Source organism: Pongo pygmaeus, chromosome 23, assembly GCF_028885625.2.
Source record: "Pongo pygmaeus isolate AG05252 chromosome 23, NHGRI_mPonPyg2-v2.0_pri, whole genome shotgun sequence".
Taxonomy (NCBI): domain Eukaryota; kingdom Metazoa; phylum Chordata; class Mammalia; order Primates; family Hominidae; genus Pongo; species Pongo pygmaeus.
Genome location: NC_085931.1, coordinates 35424163 through 35449436, shown reverse-complemented (window position 1 = coordinate 35449436; position 25274 = coordinate 35424163). Strand labels below are relative to the sequence as shown.

The window sequence follows — 25274 nt, the reverse complement described above, 5'->3', positions numbered from 1 at the left end:
ATCCCCGTCCTGCCACTTCTTCCCACTCACGGGACTCAGCCCAGGTCACCTCGCTGATTCCTGCCCCCTTCCCAGCTGCAAGCATGGATGCGGGCATCAGAAGAACAAGGCCTGACACTTCTGCTCCTGCAGTTGCCGCAGCAGCCCCTCCCCCCTCCACATTGAACCCCACCTCGGGGTCACTACTGAATGGAGTGGATGGAGGCCCTTCACATTTCTGGGCCACAGCCACAGTTGCAGCAGGTGCCCAGAGGTCAGAAGTCAGATATAACCAGAGATCCCAGACCTCCTGGACGAGCTCGTGCCCCGAACACAATGCCATCTCGAGCTCCTACAGCTCTACGGGAGGCCTCCCGGGGCGAAAGCGGAGGTGGGGGCCAGCCTCATCCCACTGTCAGTTGACCCTCAGTTCCTCAAAGACAGTGAGTGAGGACAGACCTCAGGCTGTCTCTTTGGGTCACACCCAGTGTGAAAAGATGGCAGATATAGCACCAGGGCAGGCACTGGCCCTCAGGAATGGCTCCCCCAGATCCCAGGCCTCTAGGCCCCGTAAACGCAAGCTTCCCCTGCCACCACACAGGCAAGGGGATCCTCTGATGCTGCCACCTCCCTTAGAGCTGGGGTTCCGGGTCACTGCTGAAGACCTGGACCTGGAGAAGGAGGCGGCATTCCAGCGCATCAACAGTGAACTGCGGGCTGAGGCCAAGGCCATCTCGGACTGTACACTGTCACGGCCTTCCCACACTTTGTCCTCACTTGCAACAGGGGCTTCTGGTGTGCCCGCTCTCTCTAAAGCACCCAGTATGGATGCACAGCAGGAGAAACACAAGTCCCAAGACTGCCTGGGCCCAGTGGCCCCCCCTAGCTTCTGCTGCAGAGGTCCCCTCTACAGCTCCTGTGTCTGGGAAGAAGCACAGACCACCACGCCCCCTGTTGTACTCCTCAGATCCCCATCCTGCCACCTCTTCCCACTCACGGGACTCAGCCCAGGTCACCTCGCTGATTCCTGCCCCCTTCCCAGCTGCAAGCATGGATGCGGGCATCAGAAGAACAAGGCCTGACACTTCTGCTCCTGCAGCTGCCGCAGCAGCCCCTCCCTACTCCACATTGAACCCCACGTCAGGGTCACTACTGAATAGAGTGGATGGAGGCCCTTCACATTTCTGGGCCTCAGCCACAGCTGCAGCAGGTGCCCAGAGGTCAGAAGTCAGATATAACCAGAGATCCCAGACCTCCTGGACGAGCTCGTGCCCCGAAGGAAATGCCATCTCGAGCTCCTACAGCTGTACGGGAGGCCTCCCGGGGATAAAGCAGAGGAGCGGGCCAGCCTCATCCCACTGCCAGCTGACCCTCGGTTCCTCAAAGACAGTGAGTGAGGACGGACCTCAGGCTGTCTCTTCCAGTCACACCCAGTGTGAAAAGACAGCAGATATAGCACCAGGGCAGACACTGGCCCTCAGGAATGGCTCCCCCAGATCCCAGGCCTCTATGCCCCATAAGCGCAAGCTTCCCCTGCTGCCACGCAGGCAAGGGGATCCTCTGATGCTGCCACCTCCCTTAGAGCTGGGGTTCCGGGTCACTGCCGAAGACCTGGACCTGGAGAAGGAGGCGGCATTGCAGCGCATCAACAGTGAACTGCGGGCTGAGGCCAAGGCCATCTCCGACTGTACACCGTCACGGCCTTCCCATGCTTTGTCCTCACTTGCAACAGGGGCTTCTGGTATGCCCGCTGTCTCTGAAGCACCCAGTATGGATGCACAGCAGGAGAGACACAAGTCCCAAGACTGCCTGGGCCCAGTGGCTCCCCTAGCTTCTGCTGCAGAGGTCCCCTCTACAGCTCCTGTGTCTGGGAAGAAGCACAGACAACCAGGCCCCCTGTTCTCCTCCTCAGATCCCCTTCCTGCCACCTCTTCCCACTCCCGGGACTCAGCCCAGGTCACCTCGCTGATTCCTGCCCCCTTCCCAGCTGCAAGGATGGATGCGGGCATCAGAAGAACAAGGCCTGGCACTTCTGCTCCTGCAGCTGCCTCAGCAGCCCCACCCCCCTCCACATTGAACCCCATGTCGGGGTCACTACTGAATGGAGTGGATGGAGGCCCTTCACATTTCTGGGCCACAGCCACAGCTGCAGCAGGTGCCCAGAGGTCAGAAGTCAGATATAACCAGAGATCCCAGACCTCCTGGACGAGCTCGTGCACCAAGCGAAATGCCATCTCGAGTTCCTACAGCTCTACGGGAGGTCTCCCGGGGCTAAAGCGGAGAAGGGGGCCAGCTTCATCCCAGTGCCAGCTGACCCTCAGTTCCTCAAAGACAGTGAGTGAGGACGGACCTCAGGCTGTCTCTTCGGGTCACACCCAGTGTGAAAAGATGGCAGATACAGCACCAGGGCAGACACTCGCCCCCAGGAATGGCTCCCCCAGATCCCAGGCCAATAGGCCCCGTAGACGCAAGTTTCCCCTGCTGCCACGCAGGCGAGGGGAGCCTTTGATGCTGCCACCTCCTTTGGAGCTGGGGTTCCGGGTCACTGCTAAAGACCTGGACCTGGAGAAAGAGGCGGCATTCCAGCGCATCAACAGTGAACTGCGGGCTGAGGCCAAGGCCATCTCGGACTGTACACCCTCATGGCCTTGCCACACTTTGTCCTCACTTACAACAGGGGCTTCTGGTGTGCCTGCTGTCTGTAAAGCACCCAGTATGGATGCACAGCAGGAGAGACACAAGTCCCAAGACCGCCTGGGCCCAGTGGCCCCCCTGGCTTCTGCTGCAGGGGCCCCCTCTACAGCTCCCGTGTTTGGCACGGAACACAGACCACCAGGCCCCCTCACGTTCTCCTCCTCAGATCCCCCTCCTACCACCTTTTTCTACTAATGGTACTTCTGGTACTCAGCCCAGGTCATGTGGCAGATTCCTGCCCCCTTCCCAGCTGCAAGCATGGACGGAAGCATGAGAAGCCCACAGCCTGGCACTTCTGGAGCCAGTTCTAGCCCTACAGCCGCACCCACGGTAATTCGGAGTAGAGTCGGATCCACGTCTGCATTCCGTCAGAAGAAAATCTTTTAAGAGAAAGGACCAAAGGAAATAGGGCATGAGGGGGCCTGAACACCCAGGGGGCCCCCCAGGCAGAGCACTTCCATGGTGACCGTGGGACCTGGCACGGGGAGCAACTCTGTTGGGTGGCACTTCTGTCTTTACTTTCCATCACATCCCTGGGGGACCATTTAAACCGACGCCTGCAATTGCAAGTCGGGGATCCAGTGCCACTGCAAACAAGGCAGGCTTCACGTGCAAGTCTGGGCCGGCCTCTGACCCTAGCAACTCCACTTCCCGCATGGGCACAGCAAGGAGGAATCTGGCTTCTAAGGCTCCCTCATGCGCTGTCAGGAGTTCTGCTGGACACAAGTCCAATGCGCCATCCTCCAGCTCATCCTTCTCCATGTCGGGCTTTTGAGCCCATCATAAATTCCTAGAGTGAGGTCCAGAAGAGTTGTGTCTATGTTTCCTTCCAATATTTTTGTAGTTTCGTATCTTAACATTCACATTTCCGTCTGGAATCTATCTCGAGGTGATTTTTCTATATGCTGAGAGATAAGGGTCCAGTTTCATTCTTCTGCATGTGGCTATCCAACCCTCCCAGTACCATTCATTGAAGAGGGTGTCCTTTCCCCAGTGTGTGTTTCTGTCGGCTCTGTCAAAGACCAATTGGCTGTGAATATGTGTCTGTCTTTCTGGGTTATCTCATCTGTCCCATTGATCTAAGTGTCTAGTTTTATGCTAGGATTATACTATTTTGGTTACTATGCACTTGTCAAAAATTTTGTAGTCTAATTTGCAGTGAAATGGGATGCCTCTAGTTTTGTTGTTTTTGCTGAGCATGACTTTGGGTCTTTGAGCTCTTTTTTGGTTCTTTTTTTATGAATTTTAGGACTTTCCAGTTCTGTGAGTGATGACATTGGTATTTTGGTAGGGGTTGTATTGAATCTCTAGACTGCTTCGGGCAGTATGGTCATTTTAATGCTATGAATTCCTTCCACGAGCATGAAATGATTGTCCATTTCTTTCTGTCCTCTTAAACATTTTCATCAGTGTTTTGTAGTTTTCCTTGTAGAAATCTTTCACCTCCTTGGTAAAATTTCTTCTGTGGCATACATCTTTCCATGTTGTTGCTATTGTAAATGGGATTGCCTTCTTAATTTCTTTCCCAACCAGACCATTATTGGTATATAGAAATGCTGCTGATTTTTTTTGTTGTTGTTTTTGATTCTGTATCCTGCAAATGACTGTATTAATTTATTTATCAAGTCTAGGGGTTTTCTGGTGGAGCCTTGATATGTTTCTAGATCCAAGATCACATCTTCATCAGACAAGGATAATTTGATGTCCTCTTTTCCAGTGTGGATGCCTTTTATTGTTTTCTCTTGCCTGATTGTGTGATGTGGAATAGGAGTGGTGAGAATGGGCATCCTCGTTTTGTTCCTGTTTACAGAGGAAATGCTTTCAACTTTCCCCTATTCTATAATAGGTTAGCTATGGCTTTGTTGTATCAGCTTTTATTATTCTCAGTAATGTTGTTTTGTTTGTTTGTGTTTTTTGAGACAGAGTCTTGCTCTTGCCACCCAGGCTGGAGTGCAGTGTTGTGATCTTGGCTCACTGCTACCTCCGCCTCCTGGGTTCAAGCGATTCTCCTGCCTCAGCCTCCTGAGTAGCTGGGATTACAGGTGCCTGCCACCACACCTGGCTAATTTTTGTACTTTTAGTAGAGATAGGGTTTCACCATGTTGGCCAGGCTGGTCTCGAACTCCTGACATCAAGTGATCCACCCACCTCAGCTTCCCAAAGTTCTGGGATTACACGCATGAGCCACTGCACACAGCCCTACCATTTTAAGGTATGTTTCTTCTATACCTAGTTTATTTGTTCCTTTTTTCAAGACATGGTCTCACTCTATTTCGTGTTGGAATACAGTGGCAAGATCATAGCTACATCTTTGAACTCCTGGGCTGAAGCCACTTCAGCCTTCTGAGTACTGAGACTACCAGTGCATGTCACCAGAGTTGGCTAGTTTTTATTTTTTGTAAAGATCTATGTTCCTCAGGTTGGCCTTGAACTGTTGATCTCAACTGATCCTCCCAACTCAGCCTCCCAAAAGCACTGGGTTGACGAGCACGAGCCACTGCCTGGCCCAGAGTCACATTTTAACATCACATCCTCACTGCTGCGCTCAAGTTTTGGCAGTGACTGAAAACGCTAAGGGAGAGTTTCTGGTCAGGCCCGGCCCCGTCTGTGCATAGGAGGGGAATGGAAAAATGGCCTGTGGATGGTTCTTTTGGAGAAATGGCCAGACAAGCACTGAGATGCCGTTTCCTGGAAAACAGGGCCGTGCGATGTCCAGCCCAGCTGCCAGGTCCAGGGCCCTCGGCACCATCTAGTCTGGGAGCTTATTCAGAAGTGGCCTCATTTGCCCAAAGCAGCTGGTTTCCCTTCCAATCTGGCCCCATTTGAGAGATGCAACTGGGCCCTGTCTTCCAGGAAACCATTTCAGTGCGTGCCTGTCTTTGTCCCCGCGCTGGCTGGCCTCTCTGAACTGTGAGAACTTGGGTTATGTGAGGCTCTGCCTGTCAGCTGAGCATCATGAAGCAGCTCTCTTCTGTTCCAGTGAGGCCAACCAGGCTCCAACACCCCTGCCCCTGGTCTGCACAATGGCACTCCAGCTTGGGTGACAAAGTGAGACCCTGTCTCTAAAAGAAAAAAAAAAAATCGGCCTGCAAGCATGGGTTTGATTTTCAAACAGGACCTGGAGGGTAGGGACAGACGGTGCTGTCACCCTTAGGTGCTGAACACTCAGAAATGGGCCAGCGGCAGCCCTTTCCTCACCTGCAGACACCAGATTGGGCAGAACAGCACGTGGCACTGGCAGCTCTTGCAGTGAGGGCAGAACCCAGCATGAACCCTTCTGCCTGTGGGAGGGGCTGCTGAGGCCTGCGGAGGCCAGGATGGAGGCTCGTCCCCTTGTCCAGCCCTTGGCGTGGTCTCCACCAGGTCCCCAGCCCACCAGTGCAGGGCGCCCCTGAGCCTGCTGTTGCCATGGGCCCTGTCTCTACCCAGGACGTCCCCACACCCTCGCAGTGTCAGGGAAATGATCATGGTGACGGTGACACTCCGCAGGCAGGGCTGCTGAGAGAAGCTGAGAAGAGTCACACTGCAGGCAGGGGCCCGTGTGACAAGCCCCTCTCACCCCGAGAGAGCTGACCAGGCAGCTCATGAGCAGAGCCACATCCCGGAAGTCCGAGAAACGTCCCGGCTGGGCTCAGCCACCTCACTGGCCACGGGCAGCCTTTGTCGTGTGAGCCTTGCTCTCCTGGGGAAGCTCAGGCTGACGGCTGATGTGGGCATTGCCGAGGGTAACCTGTGGCCCAGTGGATATGGCTGGGTCTCCTCAAGCTGCATTCATTCAACTAGGATCCAGGGTGCACACCCATCTCCAGCCCAGGGCAGCTCCCCTGTAAGCTGGGTGAGCTACTGAAGCCAAGGCGGGAGGCGGCTGACAGCACCCACGGCCCATGTGGAGGTGATGGAAAGGCTGGACTCAGCAGCAACACCAAATCCCGGACCAGACAGAAACCACCCAAGACTGAGGGGCTCGTGCCAGAGCGCTGGCCACAGGTAAGAACCCGGGCCCAGGCTGTGTGTGGAGGGAATCCTCCATGTCCCAGGGCTTAGCATAGCAAAGGAAGACCAGCCGGGTCAACCTGGTGGCCATCTGTCCCTGTCCCACCTGCAGAGTCAGAACAGCCTCTCCCCAGTGGGGATCATCACTCTCTGCCAAAGCAACAGTGGTCCCTGCCCCAACCAGACTACCCGACTCAGTGGAGTTATGGATGCTGCTCCAGCATCCTAACACTGCCCAGCTGGCGCCTGCCTGTGCTCACCCACACCCCCCAGGCCGGCCTTCCCTGCAGCCTGGGCTTGGCCACCTTGGCCTGATTGAGCACTGAGGCCTCCTGGGCACCCAGCCCCATCACTGCACCTGCTGCTTCTAGCCCCACCTCACCGGCTCAGGGGTTCTTCCCAGTGGCGCTGATCATGAAATCAACACGCACGCAAGTCGTCTCAGGAAACTTTTTAATGAAAGTCTCAGCAGTTCTTTCCCCCACGGTGGTGTGTAGGTGGCTGAGCTCAGATTGCAGCTGCTAAGACACCAGCCACTTACCGAGAGAAAGCCAGGCTGCTTCAAACCCCGGGCCCGAGGCAAAAAAGCATCATTTCTGGTCGGGGAGTCTGGAAGCCATGCCTTGTGGGAGGTCACACTGGCATCTAGGCCTTCGCCTGCATTGCAGAAGGAGAGCTGGGTCCCCCTCCTGGAGAACGCTGCATTCCCCAGCCCCACACCGGCTTTGCCACCACACAGGCTTTTGAGGCAGGAGGCGGGTAAGACGTAGCTGTAGGCCCAAAGCAACCATCAGCCCTGGGACCCTGCGGGAGAGGAGCACTTTTAGAACATGGAAAAGTGTGGTCATCCCATCATTAGACAGCACACATCCTACATAAATAAAAAGTCGTATGGGGAAGGAGGTTGGGGAGGGAATAAAAAATTGGCACAGACATTGATAGACTGGTTTCCAGTTTCCAGGTAACAGATGCACATCATGAGACCAGAGGAGACCGAGACAAGGGCTGGATTTGGCTTTTCTAAGCAACATGTGTTCCTGCGCAGGGCTGAATGGTCGCTGAGACAGAGATGGAAGCCAGGGCATGGGAGCCCACCTGGCCCAGATAGGTACAGAGAGCAGAGGCTCCTGTTCTGTCCTCGCCACCCATGAGGGTGACACTGCTTGTAAATGGTGGCTGTGCTCTCCCAGCAAGAAAAAAGCACAACTAAATCCACACCACACACAGACGCAGACAGAAAGCCTTCAAGTGGCTCTGTTTTCTGCTCCCTGCCTCACCAGGTCCACAAGCAGAGAGGAGTGTCAGGCGCATGGCCCCGCTGTCACGCTCCCCAGTGAACTGAGGGCTCAGCAGGAGCTGCCCACTGACACACAGGGGACACCCACTCTTCCCACCTTGGGAGCGGTTGCCAGACAGAGCCGCACTGGGTGCTGGTGTCATCCAGGGACCCCACACACTTCCATAAATGTGATCCTGCTTCCCTCTGGGCAGCTGCATCATCTCCTCCTGCAGGACCATCTGGAAACTTGGCTCTCAGTTTGCTCTCCCTTCTCTCCTCTGCCTGCCCCAAGCCCCTCTTTCTAAAAAAGGGATGCAATGTTCATGGGGTTATTTCTTGAAAATACTTGGCGGCCTCCACGCTTCTGTTTTCTTTGAGCCAGGTGGTCAGGATGGTTTACGAAGAATGCCTGGGCTCCCCCGCAGGTGCCAGCAGATGGGGTAGCAAATGGTCCTGTGCCTCCACCTGCTCTGGGAGGGAGTCTCCCGTCTCTAGGCCTGGCCCCTTCCTAACCCTCCACGTATCCTGTTCTCCAGAGACTTCGGAACCCACTCCTGAGAACAGCGGAGCCAGGTGCTCAGAGGAAGACCAAATGCTGCCAGGACACGGATTGTCCAGGGATTACATTCCAGCATCTTATTAGGTATCTGGATCTGTTGGGAAAAAAATTAGAAAGTATGTATAAAACTTAAAAATATTCAAGTATCAAAAGGTTATTTAGGATGAAAGTTTTAAAACAAGTCATCAGCAAGCTGCTACCACCAAGTGGAGACTTACACAAAAGCTGAGCAAGTCCACTGAGCTGAGAGGACAGAAATGAAGTCACCTGTGCTGCGGCAGGGGCAGGGACACTTGGGGCAGGGAGTGTGTGGGCAGAGAAGCCAGAGAAGTCCAGGCCTGTGGAAGCCAAACAGGAGAGCGTGGGCCGGAAGGGCGGTCAGGATCGGGGGACGAGGTCGCTCTCCCTGGAGAAGGAACCCTAAAGTGTGTAGCCTGGGATTCCCTCCCTGGGGGTCCTGTCCCCCGACATTTCATGGGCCTTCTGAGCTGCCTTCCAAGGAGGACAAACACGGCAACAAAAGACCCATTTCTGCACAAAAATCCTTCTGGAAAGAAAAAGAAGAAAGCCAAGAATGGAGTCAAAACACTACCCAGTGCTGACTAAGCCTCTCAAACCCTGTTCTAAGTGGAGTGTGGTTTCTAAGTCAGGGAAAGGGAAGAGGCCCCACCCACACAGGCCATGGCCCCCACAGGATGAAGCAGCAGCGTTTATTCAAGATACAACAGTGAGGGAATCCGGTCACGTTCCCTTCTCCCCAGAGAGGGCGCTTCTTGACAAGCCATTCAGTAGAAATCTTTTAGACTCTATAAGTTCAGTTCATAAAAACCACTCCTTTCACCCTGTCTCCCAGGGCCAGGCCTGGACTCCGAGATGAACTGGCTTGGGGCGCCCTCAGGTGGCCACATAAAAACCCACAGTCTGAGGCCAGCCTGGGGCTTTCACACCTGGGCGGGATCTGCCCAGGCCACCTGTCCTTCTGCTTTGGGCCGCTGTCTCTTGGCAGATGGCCTGACACTTGGGAGTGGCCCAAGGATGCCTCAGAAAATCTTGATTCCCACTCTACAGATGGCCCGATTAGCCAGAGGTTTCCAGGCTGCCTGTCCGCCTCCAGGAGATGGACTGGGACCTTTAGACATTGGTGGAGAACAGGATACTCTGTCTCTTGCTGTCCAGGGCAGGGATGGCCTCCAGCCACAGGAAGCACCTGGACCTGCCCAGGCAGAGTGGGGAAGAGGAGAGTGGCTCAGAGGGGGGCTCACAGCTGCTGGTGGGGAGGTCTTTGGGGCCCAAGCCCCCAAGTCCACCTCAGGTGCTAGAAACCCCTGCTAGTGTCATGAACCCCTTACAGTGAGATGGGGGTGGGGTGGGGTCCTGACAAGGCATGACTTGTTGGGTGGGGGGTGGTTATTTATTTTAGAGATGCCCAGGGCCTTGCTCTGTCCCCCAGGCTGGAGTACAGTGGCTCCATCATGGATCACTGCAGCCTCTAACTCCTGGGCTCAAGCAATCCTCCTGTGTCAGCCTCCCAGATACCTAGGATTACAGGTGTGTGCCACAGTACCTGACTAATTTTGCTTTGTATTTTTTTCTAGAGAGGGGGTTTGCTACATTGCCCAGACTGGTCTCAAACCCCTGGGTTCGGTTGTCCTGCCTCGGCCTCCCAAAGTGCTGCGATTACAGGCATGAGCCACCACACCCGAACACTTGGGGTGATTTTAAGCCCCCAGCAAGGTGCACCAGCAGGACCAGGAGGTGGCCTGTGCACCCCCTATCACTCCCATCCATGCAAACCTAGGCAAGTCCCTCTCTCTGAATCTCAGCCACCACCACATACAATGCAAGTTGGAAAGATGGGCAGGACTGGGGGTGGGGCAGGCAGAGGCCACCTCTGTCAGGCTGGGGTGGCATTGGCTAGAGACTATCTTCCCATACCTGAGACATGACCTCCAAGGACCTGCTGTCAGTCATGGTGATGGCTTGGATTGGCAGGGAGCTTGCTCTCTTTCTCGGAGGGCTGGAGCAGCGTGGGGCCAAAGACAGTGGCAAGGTTGTGCAGGGACACCTCATTGACTGCCTCCTTCTCTGCCACCCTGTAGAGGACTGAAGCAGAGGGTGCTGTTTCAACGCCACCACCAGGAGAGAGGCAGAGGGGCTGTGCTGTGCTAGAGTCCTCAGGGAGGGAGTGACCTCGACCCTGGCTGTGCTGCAAGCTGACTCCAGCCTTGGTACTTCTGGATCTCAGTGGCCCAGGACAAGGGGCCAACTCTGGGCTGGTGGGGAGGTCTCCACCTTGATGTGACTGGGAGGGAAGAGGGGGGTCCAAGTGCACTGCTGGCCATGGCCAAAGCTCTGAGCTCTTTGTTAAGGCCACAGTGCAGAGGGAGGAGGGTGGCAAAGAGGAGAGGCAGGGGTGGGGGTGGCAGCGGTGCTAGTCCTTAGAAGCAGTGAGTTATTGCAGATGGGGGTCGGGGGAAAAGGTCCTTGGTGCTGGGGGTCTGGTGGGAGCAGAGGGGCACCCCACAGCCTGGAGACCTGGAGTCCTGGGCAGCCACAAGAGAGCTGGGCTACCTTTCCAGGTGGTCTAGAAGGAAAAGGAAGGTGAGCAGGTTGGCCTCCGGCAGGGACAACAGCAGGTTGAGCATGCAGCTCTTCTTTGCAACTGGGTCTGAAAGAGCTGCAAGAGGCAGTGGGTTACTCCTCTGGGTTACAACAAGCCGGAGACCTCTCCCGAGGTGGTCACATGGAGCGCCCGGGACACGAGTCCTTGCGCAGTTTAGGCTCATCATCATCATCACACCCACAGCTCTGGCCACCAGTGAGGACCCTGTGAGGGGCACCTGTGTGAGGTGTGAACCACCTGATCACCTTTTCTCTACCTCGCAGGGGTCAGCAGCAGCAGGGTACCCGACCATGCCAGAGGGGGCATAGCTCGGTTTCCCACACCTCACTTTTCACAGCCTCCAAGGGCAGCAGTGCACGTGGAGGAGACGTCTCCCATGAGGCCAAGGCCTCTAGTGCTCACCGATGCCCTCTGCGAAGTTGGGGTAGAACTCGTCAGTGAAGAGGGGCCCGGGCAGCTCACGGAAGTATAGCTTCAGCGTGCCTGCAATGGCGTTCACGTCCATCTCGCTCATCATCACCGACACGTCCTCGTTATGTGGAAAGAGCACGGAAATGCTGCGGCCTCCTTGAGGATCCCGAGTGAGTCGCCCGCCATCCCTGCCTTGGCTAAAGCACCGTCCCTGCCACGCTGACCACTGTGTGGTCCCTCCCAGGCTTTGAGCAGCTCACGTGACTCCTCCCAAGAGCTGTGCATGGTTCTGTGTCTGCAGAATTGATAGGGGTGCGTGGGCATTCCCATTCCTCTCCCCTGCTTGGCCCGATGTGATGGCCAGGAGGAGGCCAGTGTGGCAGGACACAGCGCCTGTGTGGGGACTGGGTGGCTCTGCCCTGTACACAGCAACCACCCCTGCACCAGTGTCTTCCCATAGCAGGAAGGCCGGGGGAGAATCTGACTGGTTTCAGTGTTTGAACCGGTGTCTTCCTTTGGACCCAATTGGCCATTGGTACTTACCTCCCTACCACAGGCCAGGTCCATTCTGGGCCCCCAGAGGGAGCTGAAACTACCACAGGGCCCTCCCAGGGATGCTGGGCATTCTAGGGGTCCTGGTCAGGGTGGGTGGTGTGTGCTGCAAAGAAGGGTCTGCAGGCACAAAATCCTGTTGCTTTGAAGATGCTGGGAAGGACCCTCTGGGGTCTCAGTGCCCTCCCCTGGCATTTGAGGCACATCCGGGTCCTTCAAAGCCTGTGAAGGTTGGTGAGATGGAGGCGGAAAAACTGGCTTCTATAGAAGCTGTTTGTACAACTCTTGTTTTCTCTTTTTTAAAAATAATAAAACAGTAAATGAAGAAAAGACACAGAGAAGGATGTGACATGCCTGGGCCATGGAGCGCTCTGAGGTCTCATCGCGGACACCACTGCCCACACCTCCATCCCGTCCTGCGCAGGCCGACACTCACTGACGTTGAAGGCTGCCTTCAGTGCCTGGATGTCTGCGGCCACTCCGGACACGCGGTAGATGCCCACCTCCTCCATGCCTCGGCGCTCGATCTCCACACACTGGCGCGTGATGTAGGGCACCTTGGACCTCTCTCTCTTGCGGGAGGAGGGAATGTTCTCAGTGTCCCAACAGTCCTGCTTGGGCCATAACACAGGAGACCTGCTCCCTATCTGCACACCCGGAGGCGGGGTGAGGACGGTGACGAAGGTACCCAGGTCTGGGGCTGCACACAGGGCCTTCTGCATGCCTGTCCTCCCTCTGCAAGCTCTGTCCTCATTGCATGTACTTTCTCAGGAACCTTTCAAGCGGCCAGAACCCCTGTGAATCACACATGATCTTTGCGGGAAGGTCAGGAGGCCTGTCTAAGTCAAGTCAGCACAGGAAGGGCATCTGACAGATTCCAGGCCTGAGGTTAGCAGCCTGTGCCCCCAGCTGGGAGATCAGACCCAGTATTGGTCCTGCCACCTATGTGCTGTGTGAGAGGAGAATCCCTGACCCCTGCCCTAGGCCTAGGCCTTAACAAACATCTGACGAATGAATGAAGGGTTGCCTCAGCACCAGTGCTCCAAGTCCTGTGATGCTAAGTGCTTTTCTCCTCTGAGTCTTAGCAATGGACAATTCCAATACCACCACACAGGACACTAGAGTAAGAATACTTCAAAGTTAGTGCTGTGCTGAGGCCTTAACTTTAGTTCTGTTTTGCAACTGGATTTAGGAGCACATCAAAGCCACTTCTCAAGCCACCCTCATTAGCAGGGCTTATTTGGAGGAGCTGCTGATGGAGTCCTCGCTGCTCATGCCCAGAGCCCTCCCAGAGTGCTATGCAAGTGGCTGCCATGCAGTTGGGGGTGGGACATGGTGTTTAGACACAGATAGGAGTCCAGGGTATGACTGATGGAGGCCCCGGCCCACGTGACCAGCAAGGTCAGGGGCCCAGCCGGATTCCATCCTGGGGAAGCAAATGAATTCTCAGAGGAAGTGGTCTGTGTCTGCATGAACTGCTCTCAAACCCACAAACAGGCTTCTCTTGCCAACTGACCCATGACAAAGGGTTCAAGATTGTTTGAAATAAAAAAAAAGGGAGCAGGGAGGCAGTAGGTCCTGCAAAAGTAAATTGTTTATTTTACAATAAGAAAGTGATTACATATTTCATTTTTTTTACAATGGTCAAAAATTAGAAGTGATTGTGAAGATGATGTCTACCTGCCTTGCTGATGAGTAGGATGTGATTTGGCTCTTTAGGAAACTGAATTTGCAGAACTTAAGAATATTGATTTATAAAGGGCATGGCCATTGACCCAGTCCATCTTATGCAAACCTGGATTCCATAAATAATATTTAAAAATGAAAGTATTGGGGTGGAGGTTGCAGTGAGCGGAGATCGCGCCACTACACTGCAGCCTGGTCGACAGAGTGAGACTCTGTCTCAAAACGAAAAAAGAAAAAGAAGAAGCCATTCCCAACGTTGCTCATCAAATTATGACCATAAATTTCCAGGATCAGACTAACGGCTAAAGAGACTGATCCATCAACACCAAGCAGAGAATAAAGCAGATTTCTTTTTTTTTTTTCTGTTTTGGAGAGCCTCTAGGAACTTGAAAAATACATATACCACACTCTTAAGACCCGGTGGTTCTTAATCAGGGATGTTCATTAAAATGCTGGAAAACTGTAAAGACTTCTAGGTCCCACCCAAGGAGATTTTGCTTCTGATTGACTGGCTAGTGGCCTGGCCATTGGTATTTTGAAAAATCCCTCCAAGTGATTCTTTTACATCCCAGATAGAAAACCCTAAATTAAAGGTGAAAAAAACAGACACCAAGTAGCATTTAAATAAATGTCAACTTTAACTCCACAAAACATCTGGTTGCATGTGGACAGAAAGAGAAGGAAAGAGGGCCCTATATCTGGATAACTTAGAAATGTGCTCCCCCTAGCAAGATATCTACCAAAATTAAAACCATATTTGAGGATGCTGGTGCTGCGAGCAATACATAAATGATGCATGTAACGTCATTTAATATGATCTTACTTTTAAAAATGAGTAGAATGGTGTTTTCTAGCTGTTAGTTTTTCCAAATATCAATATAGAAATTAGTCTTCTGCAGCTGCAGAGGCAATTCAGTTTCCAGCTTGCTTGCGTGTGGCCTAGAGCCATAACATGGCCCAGGGCATCTCTGATCCACCCCTCCCACAACCACCAAAGCCAGAGACAACCAAATGCCTTGGACCATCTGGTGAGAGAGGTAGCTGCATGGCAGTAAGAGTCCTGCTCTGAAATGACAAGAGCCTTAAGGCCTAGTGTTGACTTACTGCTAACTTGCTGACACTGCACACTTGCTGAGTGATCTTGGGTGAATCCTTTCACCTCTCTGAGGTTCACTGTGAAATGAGAGGTCAATGGTCAAACTTAAACACCTTCAGAGGTTGGGTAATATCAGTGAGTAAAATGGACCAGGCACAGCACAAAGCGGAATGGTGCAGACTGTGGCAAGTTGAGAACTTATGCCTCTGTAAAGGGGGCAGCCACCACTCAGTTACTACAGATTACTCCCTCTTTGCTGAGGACAGTTGCACAGGTAGTGCACTGCAGAAGGGTAACACCTTAGAGGGGTGTCATTTGCATCACAGATGCAAAATTCACGGGTGAAGACTGATGTAGTTTGTCCCTAAAGTTTTGCTTTGATTTGCAGATATTTATCCATGGCAGTTTCCTGAAAGCTGTCTATAGAAGGTTTTGAGGAATGGGCACCTTTTAATTTGCTACTAAACTAAACCCCAAGGGCCCATTATATGCCAGCGTGGTCCTAGAGATTCCACACTCATTCAGTTCCTTTCCATCATAGGAAGTGGGCATTATAATATCAGGTCCACTGATATTATAGGCTACAAAACCCCCGGGAGAAAGCTTGATCTGCTGCAAACTGGGCACACAGTGCCTGAGCTGAGTGCAGACGGGCTCTCTCCACAGGGACAGCTCAGAGGAGGAGGCGCTTGCTCAGGCTGCTTAGTGTGACTAGGAGTTCACCGAGAGTGAAACAGATCTTCATACAAGGGAAAACAGGCCATGGGGATGCTCAGCCCCTTCCAGGGCAAGGCATTGAGATTGTGGGCACTGAAGTGGCAGCTGCAGGTGTAGAGGTGGGTGTGTGTCCCAGGCCTCCCGCAGGGAGGATGTACGGGGCCCTCGGGTGATCCTCCTCCATCTGCTAGGGAGATGCTGTGCCTATTCTCAGTTCTCCTATGAGAGACTCAGCTCTGGCAAAGTTCCAGGACAACTTCTAGAACTTGAGACAGGAGCCCTTGCAAGGGACATTCCTGGGCACCTGGAGGAAGATGACAGCAGAGGAATTAGGGAAGGAATGGAGTGGTACCTGTCTCAGAGGTGGCAGACAGGGACAGGGACAACTGAACCGCAGGCTGTGGCAGAGGAGGAGATGGCCCAGAGTGTGTGGTAGGTGGAGGGTGACTTTGAGAGAGGCTGTGAAGCTACCGCTGACAGGGGTGAGGCAGGTGGAGAGCATATCTGAGGGGCTGCAGTGGGTCTGGTTGTACTTTTGTCACATTGTGGTCATGACACAACAGTGTGGAAACAGGTTAGCACAATTTAGAGACAATCAGGGCCACAGGCTTGTTTTTGTCTCTAAAAGTGTAATGCAGGTGTCATCCACCAGACAGAGGACTTGGAAAAGTCATTCATTCATTCTTTAAACACTTATTTAAGGAAGGCCTGACATTTCAGACACTGGGGATGTAACAGAGGTTTGGGGACAAAGCCCTGGTCACTGGAGCAGGAGGAGCTGGGCACAGAATGGGAATGGAGATGACCCCAGAGCACACCCCAGGATTGAAAACTTTCTAATGTCCCCTAGAAGAATTGACTCTAATTTAGAGTAAGGGTTATTCAAAGATCTTTCCCTCCCCAGCATGCAGCTTGGGCTGAAGGGGCATCTCAGTGGCTGCAGGGCCTATGGGTGGCAAAAGCTCCAAGACACCTTGGTTCTGACCTCACATGGGTCCCAGGTGGAAGAGCAGGCACTGGGGAGAAGGGCACAGCCCCTGTCCCAGTTGAGGATACAGCAGCTGGTGATGGTGGTCATGGAAGTTTCCCAATCAGATGCCCCTCCAGGAGAACCTGCAGGAGAAGCAGAGGTGACTGATGTCCTCCTGCCCCTAGGCTGGATCCAGGCAATGAGGATCCAAGGGGTGGCCACAGCCAGGTCTTCCCACAGGAAGCAGGGATGCTCTAATGGGCACCCCCATGTGAAGATCTACTCAGTCTGCTGAGGCTTTTTCTGACCTGCCTGTGGTCTGGGGCTCTTCATACCCACCCTTCCCCCACCCTCTGCTTGCACAGGGGTCAGAGCTGTGAAGCACCCTTCCTATGCCAGTTCCTTTCCCATGTGTCTTTCACCAGTATACTTTGTCTCCCCCAAAATAACTTCTGTATGTAATCCCCTCTTGTCATCTGCTTCTCATTGGCTCCACACTAAGAAGAAAAAGAAGAAAAGTAAGAAAAAGAAAGAGAGAGAGAAAGAAAGAAAGAAAGAAAAAGAAAGAAAGAAAGAAAGAAAAAGAAAAAGAAAGAAAGAAAGAAAGAAAGAAAGAAAGAAAGAAAGAAAGAAAGAAAGAAAAAGAAAGAAAAGAAGGAAGAAGGAAGGAAGGAAGGAAGGAAGGAAGGAAGGAACAGTGACAGCCAGCCAAGAGCTCTTAGTTGAACTGGTCTAGAATCCTGGCTTTCCTCTCTTCTGCCAACGTTCTACCATGAGGCCAGGTGCTCCTGGCCTCAACCCTCCTTCATCCACCTTCTTCATGACGATCGAGCAATAGGGAGAGATGCCAGTTCATTATGGGATAATGATCGAGCAATAGGGAGGTGTTGAAGGAGAAGCACTCATCAATAGGGAAAGATCCCAGTTCATCTTGTGGGTGTTCCACTCTGAGGAACAGGAGGGACCATCCTGCCCTCCCTGGACAAAGCCTGGCTTCATCAGCTTGAGACGGGACCGAAGGGCTGGTTATGTGTAAACGTTGGAGGTACTTAGACAAGTAGAATTGGGGAATTGGAGGGGAGCAGATGTCTGAATTGAAGCGAAAAGGAAGGACTGCAGGCTCCCAGCTCCCCATAGCTTTGTAAGTCACCATTGTCTTTCCAGCACAAACCAAAATCTCCTCTCACCACCACTTACCCTGGAGAGAGTGTCCCTGCTAAGCCAGTACTATCTGCATGTCCTGTGCAGAGATAACCAGTCTGAAAGCTTCTATTAGCATTGGCTTAACTTGGAGACTTAGTGGAGAAGTCCGTGGATCTGAGAAGCCCCCAAGTTCCTCAAGGGCAATGGCAAAAGTGTCTATGAGACGGCAATGGTGGGGAGCAGTGAACTGGGCAGGAAGGAAAGAGGTGTGATCTACATCCACATGGGAGAAGCATGCTGCTGCACCATGAGAGACAGTAATAGTCAAGCAGCAGCCCGGGGAGCCTCAGAGAGGCCACATGGACAGAACTTGAAGGCTAAGATGGGTCTCAGTCCCGTGACGGTCAAATTTTATTTCTCAGCATGATTTTGTGTTTTCTCATTGATGGACACTGATGTAAGCATCAACATAATAATAATCCACACTAATTCCTTCAGTGCGAGACAGAGTGACCTTCTGAACAAAGGCCCCAGACAGTGAGGGAGAATGAGTCAGCTGTCCACACCAATAGGGAAATTCGATCAGGAGTTCCCCGCTATGGCTCCGTTGCTCACCCTCAGCAGCAGCCACCTGCTTATGTAGATGACACAGTGAGAGAGAATGAAACCAGGCCACAGGAAAGGTGCTGTGGAGTCTGTCTCCCAGGATCTCATTTCAGTGACTCTGCTGCAACATGTGCGGTCACAGGGCAGTAATGACATGTTGACGGCTTCATGAATGTGCCGTAGCAGTGATCAGTCACTTTCTCCAGTGCCCTAGAGAACCTTGAGTGATTCTCCACCTGGCCTGGTCCATCTTGGCTGCCCTTTCAAAACCAGCTTCACAGCACAAGTACATACTTATTTTATTTTTTATGTTTTAATCTATTTTCATTGAGGTGAAATATACATATATAATTTACTATCTACAGTTTATAAGTGCATGGTTATTTTAAGACTCCATATAACACAAAAGTACATATAATTTTAAAAAACTTTACATTCCTTTTTTCATCTTCTACCCTGAAGGAACTCTCCAAAGTTACTTTTCCTCCCCAACATCTAATAGTGTCTACAAGGAGCCCACACCATGTCTTCCTATAGGTCCATTGGACCGTCCCTCAGTACACTGAATAGGTTGGAGGAAGTTCACAGGTTTGTATCTTGTTTCCCTATGGGCTCCCACACAATGCAGTCCTCAAGGTTCCTGTCCTGTGCTAAATGGTAAAAATCAGCACAGAACCATGTGGAACACTGAGGAAATCACAAACATAAGTGGCATATATTTTGTCATAAATCTATGACTCCAGGGCCCATCTTTTAGATGGTGGATAAGAATCCTTCCAAAGCCCCAACCAGACGTGTGGTGCTCATCTTAGGTGTTCATCTTTTTCTGGCCCCCAAAAACCTCTCAATCTCATTCGTTTTTTACCAATTACTTCTTCATTTTGTATCTAAAATTGCTCCTTTTGCTTTTTTTCACTTAGGAATCTATAAAAAGACACCATCATCTCATCCTGAATTAGTTCCTCTGAAACATAAGTAGTGTGCCTGTCTCTGGTGTTGCCTTAGTTTACCTTGCAATCCATTCTCCATTCTGCACCTGAAGAGCTCATAAACACCAGCTAAGGATTTACTATCTACAGTGACTCCATGTGGCCTCTGTGGACATGTGCACACTTCTCAGGATCTGTCCTCTTCATGATCTGTTTACATTATACCTTTCTGTCGTCTGGACACATCTAGAATCACTTCCCCTAATCCTGTCCCCGCTGAGATCTGCCATACCCAAGCCAAACACAAGTCATATTAATTAGTTAAATGAACAGCTGTTTTATCCCTATTCTTGGCAAATGCTATTACCAACACCTGGAATATTCTATCATCTCTCCTCCTTATAGCTCACCTCCATTAATACTAAAGATATCATATTAGATCTCTTATTAGGCCTCTAAGGTCAGGCATCTGTGACCTAAAGCTTTCCCATCACAAACCCTGTCTGGGGAGTAAACTCCATAGGTGTCCCCATGCAACTTTTAATTCTCCTCACATCTGATGATGGTGAGTGGCAGAAACAGGAGGAGATGGAGCTCTAGAGGCAGCATTGAGAAAGTTGGCCTTTGGAAAACTACAGAAGGAAGTTGTGTTGTGGCATTACTGCTCCTGTGCTAGAAATGACAGCAAGGGGTCAATGCACACTGTAATGGTGCAAAGTCCCCTTAACTGATCACCACATAGAATTGAAAGACTGTTGGCAGAAAAGATGAGTAAGTGAACCATCTTTTAGCTACTCCAGGCATCCTTGTTTTTATCAGTTTCTCTGTGAAATGAAATCAGAGGTTAAGTAAACATATCTAGACTCTCTGTTCTTTATATTTACTATTAACAATCTATGTAATGCTTATCATTAAACAGATCCTAAAATACTTTAGAATTGGGCTGCACGTCAATATTAGTCGAATGAGAAATTCTAAACAGTCTTAACTGAATTTGTGGAGCACTGTTAGTACTCCCAACTTTAAAAAGGTCCTTTAGTTAAGAGCCCCTTCAAACGTCCAATAGTGTCCACAAGGAGCCCACATCATGCCTTCCTAGAGGTCCACTGGGCAATTCCTCAGCGCAGTGAATAGGTTGGAGGAGCTCACAGGTTTGTATCTCATTTCCCCGTGGGCCCCCACACAATGCAGTCCTCAAGGTTCCCGTCCTGTGATAAACAATACACATCAGCACAGTCCCCAGGCTTCAGCCCAGAAGTGGTGAGGGAGGCCATGTTGTTTGACTTGTACCCAGGGAAGAGGAGAGGCTTGATGGTAAATGTATCACAAGATAACTCATAAAGATACAGAGGGAGAGATGTGGTATTTTTGGAGAGAAAATTGGAGAAGTCATGAGTAGACAAGTCCACCTCCAGCATTCAGGCAGGAAATTGGAGAGAGCTGATGGGGACAGGCTGAGAGCTGAGCCAGGGTGGGGTCACTCTGGGGAGTTTCTGTATCACTTCCCCATGGGTCTGGAGAACTGTGTGATTACCGTCGCTATCACAAGAATGACAGTAGTAGTTGACCTTATCCTCAGACTGCAGCCCAGAGATGGTCAGGGAGGCAGAGTTGGATGGAGCTGCTGGAGCCAGAGAACCAATGTGTAACACTGAAGGGTCTTCAATGCATTAACACTGAAGGGTCTTTTGTTATCATTGTAGATTATGGTGGTGGGGGCACTGCCCAGGCGCTGATGGCACCAATGCACATATTTGCTCTCAATGCTACCACTGCTCCAGGTGCCGAAGATGGTGTTCTTTTGTCCCAGAGACCCTGACAGAGTGGGACTGAGTGAACACATCCTCCCACCAAGACCCTGAAAGAAGGGAACAACACAGAGAACAGTGAGGACAGATCAGGCCTGCTTCCCAGAGAGGAGGGAAAGGTCATCATCGCAGGTGACATCCAGGAGCTTCCCTTGAATTCTCTGCAGGCAGCCACCTGTGCAATGTGTGAAGAAAGGGAGGATGCATGGAACCCAGGCCACAGTGGAGATGCCCCAGGCTCTGCTGCCCGAGTCCATGGCCAGGACTGAGCCCACCATCACCGCTTATCCATCACACTGATTCTAAGGGTGGGAGGACTCCATGCAAATCTTCCCCATTTCTGGAGGCTGTGCAAGCCCCTCCTTTAACCTCAGTCTGAACTACAGCTGAGAAAAGGAAACACTGTAGAAGGAGAAAGACTTTCACCCCAGAGAGGGCACAGCAACACCTTCCTGAAGCAAGAAAAAGGGGGCTTTCAGCTGAGGAGCCCTAAGCAGGTGCTTAGCCCACAGCACCCTCTGGTAAATGTGGGAGTCATGTGGACTTCAGGCAGGCACTGGTTCCCAAGGCTCCGGCCCCCCACACCACCACCACCACCACCAAAATTTCCATCTTTTCAGATTGGCTTCTGTCATTTAGCAATATGCACGTAGCTTTCTGCATATTCTTTTGTGCCCCGGTACCTCCTGCTTACTGTAGAATAATACTTCATTCTATCGGTTACCAAGGCTTGTGGATCCATTTGCCTATTGAAGAACACATTGGTTGTTTTCAAGCTTTGACAATCATGATTAGAGTAGCTATAAGCATTTGGGTACAGGGTCTTGTGTGGCACATGTTGCTCATTTAGTTACATAGCTAGAAGTATATTCAGTTCAGCTAGGGTTCTGAATTGTAGGCTAAGAGTGTGTGCAGCTTTTTTAGAACCTGCCAACATGAGATCACCAATATTCTCATGTATTGGAGAGATATGTCCTCACTCTGGAATATGCTAAGGCAAGGAGGGAGGTGACAGACAATTTTGTTAGAATGGTCTCTTTACACAAGAATGATGGATGTGGATTTTGTGTTTAAGGCTTGGATAAAGAGTCAGTGACCTCGAAATCACATGAAAGAATATGCAGAAAGCTTACTGTGCACTGTCCTAGAGTCATCTAGTTCCTGAATTTTGAGAAGCAAGTAATAGGTCACTCGGGCCTTCACTGGGGAAAGTGATGTTCAGAACCATGTCACCTCAGGTGCACACTGCAGGTGACAACACAGTCTCAACCCAGCCATCCCCCATCCCACGCCTGCTGCAGCAACATTCTCCACACTCTCACACAAAAAGGGTTATCTGGGGCCAGGCGTGGTGGCTCACGCCTGTAATCCCAGCACTTTGAGAGGCCGAGGTGGGCAGATCATGAGGTCAAGAGATCGAGAACGAACACGGTGAAACCCCGTCGCTACTGAAAAAAAAAAAAAAAAAAAAAAAAATTAGCCGGGCGTGGTGGCACATGCCTATAGTCCCAGCTACTAGGGAGGCTGAGGCAGGAGAATCGCTTGAACCCAGGAGGTGGAGGTTGCGGTGAGCCAAGATTGCACCATTGCACTCCAGCCTGGGCAACAAGAGTGAAACTCCATCTCAAAAAAAAAAAAAAAAAAAGGATTATCTGTGCATTTACTCAGGTCTTCTTTAAGACCTGCATCTAAGCAATGTTTTATGACTTCTAGTGTGTAAAACAACAATTTTTGTCATACTTATCCTAAAGTATTTCATGCTTTACGCTATTTTCAATGTATTGACTTTTCAACTACTGATGGTTCCTTACTGATATAGAGAATACAATTCCCATCTGCATCCCTGTATTGTATCCCAATGCTCATATTAAAACTCTCAGACCAGCAGCATCTCTGAGTTACTTCTAGACTCTGGGCTGAGATGAACCCCAACCCACCCCTCTTGCCTTCTTCAATGTCAACCCTGAGAGATTTTACCCCTGAGCAAGGGATGTTGCTTGTGAAATGTGAGCAAGGTAGGACTTTGTTAGACCTACTTGTCCGTGGGAGCTCCAGTGCTGTTGATGTGACAACAGATGTCACCCCCTGAGCTAGATTTGGTCAGAGCCACCAGCAGGGGTGACTTCGCTAGGGCAGGAGAGTAGAGGGGAGGTTTTTGTCTTATTCCTCATGGGTCTGGAGCAGTGTGTGAGTCTTAAGAGTTGCCGTGCCATGTACCACAGTAATAGTCAGCCTCATCCTCAGGCTGGAGCCCAGAGATACGCAGAATCCCTGCATTGGCTGATGCATCATTGGAGCCAGAGAAGCGGCTGGGAACTCCAGAGCCTTGGCCCTTATCGGAGTCTGAGTGGTAGTACAGGAGATACCGGGGAGGGTTCCCTGGCTTTTGTTGGTACCAGCTTATCCAGAAGTCCCCAACACTGAAGCCACTGCTCAGTGTGCAGGTGAGTCTGGCTGATGCTCCAGAAGATGCAGAATGGGAAGATGGCTCAGTTGGCACAGGCTGGGAGAGGGAACCTGAAAACACAGACATCATGGGTGATAAGGCAGTGCCCAGGGTAAAGCTTCTCGTAGGTCTGAGCCAGAGGGGATGGTGTAGGTTGGACACTGAGACTCAGTTTATAAGGACTTTCCCTACCTGTGCAGTGAGAGAGGAGCACGAGAAGAAGAGTCCAGCCCATAGTGGACACAGCCCCTGAGCCCTAACAGTGGGCCTGGGCTGCCCCAGGTCTCCTTTTCTTCTCCATCCTCTGCCAGAGGAGGGGCTGCTCATGCAAATATGTTTCCATCCAAGGACTGCCCAGCCCCTCCCTGAGCCCTGGGGCTGAAGCTCAGCTCACATGCAGACTGAGGAGGAGGAAGGTTTGGTTTCCCCCTTGGGAGGGCCCTGGGAAGAAGCACCTGCCGAGACCATATGCAGGTCTCTGCTTAGGGGACTCTGCCAGGCCAGAGAGGACACAGCTCCTGAGTCCCCATCATTGAACACGGGGCACAGGTTCCTTGGAGTGAATGGTTCTTACTAAGCAGCTGTGTAGGGACCATAGGGCAGTCCTGCAGCATCCCCTGCTGGTTGCAAGGCACACACCTCCTGATATAGTGTGGATGTGTGTCCTCTCTCAATCTCCTGTTGAAACGTAATCCCCAATGTTGCATGTGGCACCTGGTGGGAGGTGGTTGGGTCATCAGAGGATTCCGCGAGGCTTGGTGCTGTCCTCATGACAGTGGGTGAGTTCTTGCAAGATCTGATTGTTCAGATGTGTGGAACCTCCCGCCTTACTCTCTTTCTTGCTCCCACTCTGCCATGAGAGATGTCTGCTCCCACTTCATGTTCCACCGAGTAAAATCCCCTTGAGATATCCTCAGAAGCCAAGCAACTGCAGGCACCATAACTCTTGTACAGCCTGCAGAACCATAAGCCAATTCAAACTCTTTTATTTGTAAATTTCCCAACCTCGAGTATTTCTTTGTAGCAATGCAAGAATGTTCTAACACATATACTTGGTAAATAAAGTATTGCTAAAAGATACCTGATAGTACAAAAGCAGCTGTGGAACTCAGTCATGGCCAGAGACTGGAAGGGTTTGGGGGGCTCAGGAGAAAACAGTGTGAAAGGAAAAGTAAATCTTGGGACCCCACTCAACCTGGGAACTGCTTAGAGTACACCTGCCTCCCATTCTATTGAAAGTCTCCCCTCTGCTCACTGAGATAAACACATACCTGATTGCCTCTTTTTGGAGAGGCTCATCAGAAGCGCAAAAGAATGCAACCATGTGTCTCTTATCTATCTAAGACTGGAAGCCCATTCCCTGCTTCAAGTTGTCCTGCCTTCACCTGGAGCCCCTTTCCAGACTGAACTGATGTACATCTTACATGTTGATTGATGTCCCATGTCTCCCTAAAATGTATAAAACCAAGCTGTACCCCTACCACCTTGGACACATGTCGTCAGGATCTCCTGAGGCTGTGTCACAGATGTGCCTTCTCAACCTTGGCAAAATAAGCTTTCTGAGTTAACTGAGACCTGTGTCCAATTTTGGGGGTTCACAACAGGAAGAGTAGAAAATGTTTCAAACTTTATAGAGACTAGTTAAATGGTTGTGATCAAAATGCTGATGGTGTTATGAACAATGAAGTATAGGCTGTCAAAGTCTCAGATGGAAAGTGAGTAACTTATTGGGAACTGGGGCAAATATCTCCCACGTTATGCCTTAGGAAAGAGTTTGGCTGAA

At 51.4% G+C, this 25274-nt stretch overlaps 2 protein-coding genes, 3 long non-coding RNA genes and 2 pseudogenes across 5 annotated transcripts in view; 3 read left to right on the top strand and 4 right to left on the bottom strand.

Annotated features, from left to right (window-relative positions):
• The first annotated feature begins 103 nt into the window (after nucleotides 1-103).
• On the top strand, nucleotides 104-6660 carry LOC134739269 (putative POM121-like protein 1-like). Its single transcript, XM_063662890.1, has 2 exons — nucleotides 104-4885; nucleotides 6457-6660. Exon 1 carries the CDS (start codon nucleotides 808-810, stop codon nucleotides 2866-2868), a length of 2061 nt encoding a protein of 686 aa, XP_063518960.1. The 5' UTR covers nucleotides 104-807; the 3' UTR covers nucleotides 2869-4885; nucleotides 6457-6660.
• A 447-nt stretch (nucleotides 6661-7107) lies between these two features.
• On the bottom strand, nucleotides 7108-11403 carry LOC129023007 (breakpoint cluster region protein-like; annotated as a pseudogene).
• Nucleotides 7672-10302, top strand: LOC129023015 (uncharacterized). Its single transcript, XR_008496628.2, has 3 exons — nucleotides 7672-7774; nucleotides 8482-8588; nucleotides 10100-10302. It is a non-coding gene; the product is annotated as an uncharacterized LOC129023015 (long non-coding RNA).
• LOC134739271 (uncharacterized) lies at nucleotides 10574-14170 on the top strand. Its single transcript, XR_010125891.1, has 3 exons — nucleotides 10574-10732; nucleotides 11391-11708; nucleotides 12408-14170. It is a non-coding gene; the product is annotated as an uncharacterized LOC134739271 (long non-coding RNA).
• Nucleotides 13667-17058, bottom strand: LOC129023020 (uncharacterized). Its single transcript, XR_008496636.2, has 2 exons — nucleotides 16575-17058; nucleotides 13667-15893 (listed from the first exon to the last, which is right to left on the bottom strand). It is a non-coding gene; the product is annotated as an uncharacterized LOC129023020 (long non-coding RNA).
• A 1532-nt stretch (nucleotides 17059-18590) lies between these two features.
• Nucleotides 18591-25274, bottom strand: part of LOC129023011 (glutathione hydrolase 5 proenzyme-like) — a 44086-nt gene continuing 37402 nt past the window's right edge. Inside the window, exons 9-11 of the mRNA XM_063662892.1 lie at nucleotides 24131-24446; nucleotides 23082-23562; nucleotides 18591-21095 (exon numbers count right to left, since the gene is read on the bottom strand). The gene's annotated coding sequence lies outside the window, so the exon portion shown is untranslated. The remainder of the gene's footprint in view (nucleotides 21096-23081; nucleotides 23563-24130; nucleotides 24447-25274) is intronic.
• Nucleotides 22679-23726, bottom strand: LOC134739281 (immunoglobulin lambda variable 5-52-like; annotated as a pseudogene).